Raw genomic sequence first — 9,072 nt, 5'->3', positions numbered from 1 at the left:
TTAGGGGAAGAATTCATTTAAAATTTTTTACATTTTGAAAGCTTACCATGTTTCATTAGATGAAATGGAGCTGCAGGTCTTCTAGATTTATTATGTACCATGCATTTAATGCAACAGGGAGTTGGATGTGTTATAGTAGTTTTTACCACTTTATTGTACCTCTACTCCAGTTTGAGTACCATCTACACATACTAAAAATTACTGCATGCTGTTTCAACACAGACATGCACACAAGTACAGTTTTCCAAGAGATCCAGAAGTCCATCCTTATGGTCTTTGTTCATTTGTAGATGTAAGAGTGGAATGAGGCCGAGTCCCTTGGAGCTATACCCTGAAGTTGATCCTTGTATGAGTTCCTGATACTGAAGTCGATCATAAATAAATCTGGAGTATTGGTGGAAAGAAGAATTAACGGAAAATCTGTCTCATGTCACTTTATCCATCGTACATCCCACATGGACTGCACTGAGCTGAATCCAAGCATATGCAGCAATAAACAGCAACTAACCATCTGAACTATGGCAAGGCTGTGGTCCTTATCTGGTAGTTAAGTCTAGTAGTTTTCAGAACAAGAGATCTAATAATTCTCCCTGTTGTGGAGGATGTGCACATGTCATAAAGAGTTTGATTTTTGATGATATCTTCTGCTGTATTTTAGGTATTTTCAAAATAAGGATTATGTGACAAAAATTCAATATATCCACAAGCTGTATAACTATTGCTTCAGAGACCAAAGTTATCTTTGATATTTCATAATACATATAACATATTTTTGAGGATTCTGAATGCAATTAAACACTTCTTTACAATCAAGTTCAATATTTACACTGTAAAATGGAAATACTAACACCATCTTTCAAATGGGTGGGTAGTGAGGTCCATGTAACTCAATGTGTGTATCCATTTCACATTGCTAAACTCCATGACGTTACTTCATCTGGAGTACATGGTACTTAGTAGCCACCGAGATAATCCTACAAGCAGACCAATAATTAAGACACTAATAGTGAGGAATGTTTCAATGCTGGGCTGACATATCTCCAACCATGGTAACTGCAGAGATACAACTGGCACTTCTGGGAACTCTGGTTCCGTCACCCAAACATCACTACTTGAGATTTCACCCTGTGCATGCAGCACCTAGACAGTGAAAAAACACAAAAGTGAGAACAGAACTTTAAAGAACTTTAAAGGTTTCAAAAAGCAAGTTGCATGTGAGATACCTAATGGCTAACAGGAATAAATGGGTGATGTGCAACCAGATGCCATGATACAATATTATGAATAGTAGTCAAACAAAAAGCATATAGAGATTTTTAAATTATAAGAGGAAATTGATGCATTGCAACGCCAATACAAATTTTAACAAACCGTGCTTAAAAATGAAGACAGTCCCAAAATATGTGCCTGTAAAATAAGAGACATGGAAGCATACTCACAGATGAGGACATATCCCAAAAAAACTGACCTTAGGATCTAAGCACAGCAGTTTCATCAGCAGTTTTAGAGACATCTGAGGATGACCATGTTGGTCGAAACATGTAGTGTGATACAGAAGAGATTTTAATGTTTAAAATTTTTAAAGGTTTTAGAAAGCAAGTTGCATGTCAGACAGCCAATGCCAAAGAGAAATAAATAGGTGATGTGCAACAGCATGGTATAATACAATATTATGAACGGATATCAATTAAAATCCTCTTTCATTTTCTCTGTGTATTCTGATCATGAAATGGTAACATAATTTACAAACTGGAAAATATGACAGACAGTGTTTTATGTATATATGTCAAACATCATTAACACATGTATTACTGGAAAGTTTAGAAGGACTGTTGTGTGATGGATATATGGCACTTCTGTGTCATGTAGAGATTTATTATGTTTAACCATCTCTATAACCACACAGCAGTATAGCTGGTTGAGCCATTATGCTGCAAACCAGAAGGTCATGGGTTTGATTCCTGGTGAGGTCTGTGAATTTTTCAATTAATTTAACCCTTCCTGTTGCATTGTGGCCCTGGGGGTGACTCAGCCTCTAACAAAAATGAGTATCAGGAATCTTCCTGGGAGTAAAGGGCAGCTGGCACATGAGACCAACAATCTCACCAACATCTAAGCTGGCTGTCTAGAAAGTGTGGAAGCCTTGATGTCTGACAACCCTATGGGCCTCCAGAGCCTATTACAGGGATAGCTTTACCTTGTCTTTACCAGCTCTACAAACTAACATTGAACATCAGCCTTACTGTTATGTACAGTGTGTATGTCACATTTTATTTCATCACCAGCAAGCCTTTTTATATGTCCCTGCAGTATTAACCACTATTATCACAGCTGTAGGAATGGAGTTCTTTGTTAAAAATATGTACGTAGACATTTTCTTGAACTAGCAATTTGATTTAATTAAGTCCCTAAACTTCGCTGACAAGCGGCAGTCGCTCAGTCAGTATAGTTCGCTTGCGGACTACAGGCCACAGAGTTTTACCATAAATAACCTCAGTAAAGATATGCTCCAGATCATATCATATTGTTTTTTTTTTTTAGTTTTCAGAATACCCCCCTTTTTTTCTTAATTTTTATATGGCACTCCTATTTGAAGATAAGCACAGTGGAACTTTCATAGTCCAAACTAATTAAACATTTATAGGCATATGTAAAGTTATTCCTGTCTTTTATTAATTAAGCATCACATCATGCAATTGTATGGAGAAGTGGATGTATAAGTCCACCATTCTTGATTTTGGCACTAGAAGAAGGTGAGTGGTCAGCTTCATGCCCCAGCAACTTTACTTCTGGGGAAAGAGCCCTGGTAGCAAATACCAAACTTTTTGTAGAAATATTACTGAAGACGTATTTTTCACCACTTAAAATGCTGTAAAATTATTGTTTAAATCTGTAAAGCTATCAAATCATACCTCTCGGGCAGCTCTCTCTCCTGCCTCAATGGCTCCATTCATGTAGCCGGTCCACTGTAGTGCAGTCTCTGTACCAGCAATATAAATTCTGCTGCCAATTGGTTCTCGTATTGCTGGTCCGAATCGAGTGAGGACGCCTGGTGGGCAGTAGGTGGTGTAACAGCCACAGATATATGGCTCCTCTAACCATAATTTTTCGACATAGTGGGCTGGCTGGAGAAACATAACTTTATGCAACATTTTCATATTAGCAACAAAAGTGAGCCTACATGATATCTGCTGACTGCCTGACCCTGAAGATGAAGACAATATAGCCCTTTGAAATGTCAGTTGACTTTCACCAGACTACATGGCACTATATCCCAGAAGACAGAACTCTTTATAGTTACTGCTGTAAGAAACACAAATCCAACACAGACTGAGGGTGTTGGAGAATAGGTTACTGAGCAGAATATTTGGATCCAAAAGAGATTATGTAGCAAGAGGCTGGAGAACACTGCATAATGAGCAGCTTTATAGTTTGTACTCCTTGCCAAGTTTTATTTGAATGATAAAATCAAGAAAGATGAAATGGGCAGGGCATGTAACATATATGGGAAAGAAGAGAAGTACATACTCATACAAGGGTTTGGTAGGAAAACCTGAAGGAAATGGGCTACCCGATAGAAAAGGATGAATCACTCACACATAACTCTCTGACTTTCTTCGAGGTTTGAAGAAACAGGCAAGGCACAAAAATATAAAGCTACCCGTGTGTTGGGTGTTGCTCAGTGAATAAAACAGAGTCACTGAATGGAAGATGCACAGAAGGACATAAAATGATTTTCCACAAAACTCACATATAATGTTATGAAATAAAAAAATAATTAGATGTCATATTCATCAGAGTTATTTTTACCAATTAATGATTCCGACTATTAATGACAAAACAAAATGGATTGTAGTATAAATATAGTTTTCACAGATTTCTCTCTCTCTTTCTCTGAGTAATTGAAGAAATGCAGCTCATAAGTGTGAGAAGTAAGACTTTGTTTCTAAAAGCCCCAGCCACTATTTACAGCTAAACGGAAGCAATATTTTTCAAGAACTCTGCTCCATGCAATTTGTCATAACTGATTGTAATCACACCACGATATCTCACGCAGTAACCACCTTCATTCATTCATGGAGCTAGACCCTTCTTGAGAAGCCGTCAATTGTGCAGCTACTCAAGAACTTCCCAGCATTCTATGGAACCCGAAGGTTCATTACCATGTTCATAAGAGTCCTCCACTTGTCCCTATCCTGAGCCAGATAAATCCATACCATCCCACAGTAGCCATCTTACTTTCCCCAAAACTTATCTCCATGAAAAATCACACGAAGCTTCATATCCTAAGTTATTCTGGGGTTGCTACTCAGTTAGCTAAAAAGTAACAGATGAGCTGTTTTAGTATATCAAAATCTGACATTTTACCTTAAGTGCTTCTTGACTGTCATAAAACTTAGCAAGAGAGTGGCAGACTGCATCTCTGCGAGCAGACTGTTCCATATCTTTAAGTTGGATGGCATGTTGTCCATAAATGAAGCAGATCAGGCCATAGAGAGATATACCTGGTTTGTGGTCCTCCCCAACATTACCAACAACTTCAACTCCATCCATACAGGATACAAATCCATTGTATCCTGTAAAAAGATCATGATACTTCTTTGAAAACTGTGCTTTTACCACAGCATAAATGTCTTTTCATGATACTGTGTACTTCTGCAGACCATTAAGTGTAACTATAGGTTTCAAAACCAAAGACAAAATATTTTCTGCAGAAGTTTTAAGACTAAGCCTGGAAACGAAAGTCCATGACTCTGAAGTGGTAATTTTCGACGAGTCCTAACCATGTTGTCATTAAATATGGTAAATACTTGGAGATTCAAACCCATGCCATTTTTTCAGATTTTCTTTGTCTTCTGGACACTAACTTGCAATTTTTAATATGTATGATGATATTCAGGCAGTAATTCGATCTAGACATGTATTAAAATCATGACAAAGAGACAGACAAGCATACAAATGAGTGTACTATATTAAAATAACAGTAGGATAGCCTCCAGTGAAAATCAATATAGAAATACAGTAAAACCTATCTCAAATGGAACCTGCATATTGCAGAAACCTGTCTGTAGTACAGAATTCCTGTGGTCTGGAAAATATGGAATACATAACAGTATAAAACCACTTGTAATAAACAGACACTGTCTAACATGGAATGCAAAACAAGAACAAGATTTTAATGGAAAATAATTGGTTTGATCACCATTCTTTATTTTCAAGCAATTCTATTCAGTGTTGTATCTCAAACATTCTGTTAACATATGCATATGTCTGACTTACTCCAACCACTGGCAACACTCAGCTACTAATGGCCAGTAGCTAGAAACTTGGAATTTGCTTTCAGAGTAAAAAGTACACAGGTATTTCCATTTAGTTGCAACCATAGTGTTCAAGAAAAGACCAATAATTGACATTGGTACTAAAGTTAAAGTGACTGATGCTAGTCAATTGACAGTAAATCAAACTGTGACAAAGTTCAAAGCTGGAAAACTCAAAGTATAATATTTTAAAAGCAGAGTCAAAAAGAGAAACAGTGGCTACTTTGTAGTAGAGAATCAGTTAATCAGAAAATAAGGAAAATTAGGGATGAAGATATCACTGAGACTGTGTTGGATTGGTTAGAAAGTGTGAGGGTTAGAAACCAATGTACAGGAACATGCTAAAGAAATGGGTAAAGAACTTGGGAAAAATGAAATTCGGAAAGAGATATCAAATTATTTATGAAGTTTTGGGTGAAGCTGGAGATGTTTATGGATAACCTGTAGCAAATTGGGCTGCCAACATGTCTTCGGTTATGAATGGATATGATCCAAAAGAAACTGCAATTGCTGAAGAAAAAGAACTGTTTTCTGCTGCACCTCCAAGCAAATTTCTTTGTTTAAAAGGTGAAATTTGTTCTAGTGGAAAGCTTTCAAAAGAAAGGATAATCAATTTTCCTTAGTGATTTTATGAATGGAGAGACTGTGAAATCTTTGGTTTAGGGAGGTTCACTAAACTATTATGTTTTAAGAAAACTGACAAAAAAGCATAAAGAAACATCCTACATTTTGCAAGTCTAACATGAAGCATGGATGATATTTAATATCCTGGAAGAATGACTGACTGCATTTAATGCAAGGAAGGAACAACAGAATTGCATTGCTGTCTGTTTTTGGACAATACAACATGCCATCCTCATACTGAATTGTCCAATGTACAGCCAGCATGGTTACCACAGAACACCATGAGCTAACTCAACCCATGGATCAAGGCATTAATAAATGTGTTTAACATGAACTATCATAAACCCCTCATGTGATGTTTCTATCCAATATGGAAGCCACATTTTCTGCCATGAAACTTACTAAGCCTATTTCTGTGCTTGATGCTTAATTTTCCCAGCAGAAGCTATGAACACTTCAACAATATTTTTATAATGCCATACTCTCTGTAATGGTTGAATGGAAAGGAAACAAAAGAAAACAACATCCAGGATATTCAAAAATCAGTTCATCAGGCTACATTTAAAAATATTATGGCAGCAGATTACCTTAACATTTATGCTAACATTGAAACAAAAGTCACTACTGAGGAAAACGATAAGTTCATTGAGAAACACAAGTAAGACTGCAGCAAAAAATAAAGGAGAAGGATGAGAAAAGGAGGAGGAGGAGAAAGAGGAAGAGGAAGAGGAAGAAGCAGGAAAAGGAAGAGAAGGAGAAGAGGAAGAAGCAGAAGAAGGAAAAGGAAAATGAGGATGGAGAGGAGAAGACATTTCAAATCTTATTATGATATTCTCCATGCATGTTCACTAAACCAAAATATCTTTGAACTATCTGATACAATATAATTTAGAGCATGAGTACTGACTGTCAGTCATACCTCTAGGTCAACAGAAAACTGGCAGATCGCTTTACTGCATTAATGGAGTAATTAAAGAATGTGTCATGAAGTTAAAAATGTGTCATCCATTTATGCAACACTGTACGAGTATCTCTAAAAGAATATTAATTTAATTCAAAGGGCCAGTATTAAATGGAAACCTTTCTATAACTGAAATAAATTCCAGTTCCTGGGGGTTCCATTTTAGGCAGGTTTGCTGTATAAACACTAGGGAGCAAATGGAGAAAGACACGTAGACAAGCACATGTACAATGTTACCATAAACCTTTCTTACTTTAGGGCCCAATTAATCATGTGGCTGACCACTGCAAGACTGTAAAAAAGAGGAATTTAAACCTACTATAGGTTTGTGTGTATACACCATTTTTATAATTATAAGAACTATCTAAAAGCTGCTTCTAAATATTACTTAATCAAAAGCAAAAGCTCAGATACACATTTTGGATTTCTGTTTCCTGGTTATCAGAAATAGTTTAGTAAGATGAATATAAAGCGGCCTCCATAGTCTAGGGGTAACCTTCCCACCTCATGACTCAAGGTACGCGGGTTCAAACCCGGCGGAGGTCGTGAAATTTTTAAGGGCAGAAAAATTCAGGGAACAAGTCCTCCAGGAGGGACTTTAAGCCGTGGGTCCTGTGTCGTAGCTTTACAGCACATAGAAGAACCTCATGTCTCAAGGGGACCTGTGAGCCAAATTCAGGACATTTCCCGCCCAACAGTAGTCTCTAACGCCTCTGGTAGATGGGGGAAGCATCGAGATACTGCTGAGCCAGTATAGGCCGAACTCGCTGGCTGAGTCGGGGCTGATGGTACGCACCAGTACAGGTAGGGTATAGAGACTAGTAGAATATCACAGGGGGACGCACAATGGACCAATATCTAGTATAAGTGCATGGGGAAATCCACCCTCTCCAATAACAACAACAACAAGATGAATATAATCTGTGGACCATTTATAAATTATATATATATATATATATTCATATTTTAAAACAGAAATGTAAACACAACAAATATGGATGTATTGAATCACAGTTTCATCACAGTGGATTAAAATATGTTGAATCTTTTACCTTTTTCTACCCAGAATTCTCTGTTATAGAATACAATACATTTGATGACCAGTCCCATGGGACATCGTTGAATTAGTCCACAACGTAGTGATGGCAGTGGGGGGTCAAAATGAATTTTGAGCTGAAAGACAGAGCAATACCTGAATTAATTTCATTTGTGTTGTAAAAACCAACACAGGAATAGTTAAAGATAACACTTTAATTTCACAACTTTTTGTTTTCTTCCAGCTCTGTTGTTCCTTCCAAATCCTCTCCAATTCAACATTCATCTATCTTCCTACTATTAAATGCTATGTAATGTATCTACTCACAATGTCGAAAGACAAACAATAAAAGAACTTCCATAATATAACCTATACAACTATCAGACCTGGAGAATAGATATGCTGATGCATTGCTCATACTCATATGTGCATGCACCAACATGATTAATGATTATTCAAATTAACATGTTCAATATTCACACTTTAATGATCATTTTGCAATATACATCTGTGTGTTTGTGTGTGCATGTACATGCACAGCAATATGATTGATTATTCACATTTACATAGTCAATATTAAACATTTTAATGATCACTTAGATAACAGACATAAGTGATAATAAATACACAAGAATTATTCTTGTGCTCGGTATGTGATGTTATATATCTGGTTCCAGAAAAAAAAATGAATTTAGGAACCATGCAGAAAGAACTGCATGGGACCAGGAGTAAATGGATTTAATGATAACATATTCTTAGCTGTTCCTTCTCTAAATGCCTATATGTCTGTCTGTCAATTCACCAGATATCTTCAGAATGGCTTGTACATTTTCTATGATGAGCTATTTTTGAGAAATTTGCTGAAGTTCATCTGATTTTTACTTACTGCAGATGCATGTATCACAATTGCATCAAACACAAAATTTTATCAAGATGTGGAGAAACTGTGCTACAGGGCATGATTGATAGACTAATTGAAATTGGAAGGTGCTATGGCATGGAAATGAATGTGGAGAAAACAAAAGTAATGAAAATTTCGAGACAACCAACCCCAGTCACAATAAAGATAGACCAAAAACAACTGGATAATGTGAAATGTTTTAAATATTTGGGTAGCTTGTTAACAGATGATG

The 9,072-nt window shown here is 36.6% G+C and overlaps 1 protein-coding gene across 2 annotated transcripts in view; it reads right to left on the bottom strand.

Moving 5' to 3' along the window:
• Positions 1-716: 716 nt before the first annotated feature.
• Positions 717-9,072, bottom strand: part of LOC111866827 (amine oxidase [flavin-containing] A) — a 19,630-nt gene continuing 11,274 nt past the window's right edge. For both annotated transcript variants that reach the window (XM_033752423.1, XM_023856123.2), the window contains 4 exons: positions 7,956-8,076; positions 4,369-4,577; positions 2,913-3,125; positions 717-1,140 (listed from right to left, as the gene is read on the bottom strand). In XM_033752423.1, coding sequence (XP_033608314.1) covers positions 934-1,140; positions 2,913-3,125; positions 4,369-4,577; positions 7,956-8,076 — 750 coding nt within the window. In that variant the 3' untranslated portion in view covers positions 717-933. The remainder of the gene's footprint in view (positions 1,141-2,912; positions 3,126-4,368; positions 4,578-7,955; positions 8,077-9,072) is intronic.

The sequence above is a fragment of the Cryptotermes secundus genome, unplaced genomic scaffold (assembly GCF_002891405.2).
Source record: "Cryptotermes secundus unplaced genomic scaffold, Csec_1.0 scaffold446, whole genome shotgun sequence".
Taxonomy (NCBI): Eukaryota; Metazoa; Arthropoda; class Insecta; order Blattodea; family Kalotermitidae; genus Cryptotermes; species Cryptotermes secundus.
The sequence above is the reverse complement of the archived record's forward strand: the minus strand, read 5'-3'. Positions and strand labels throughout refer to the sequence as shown.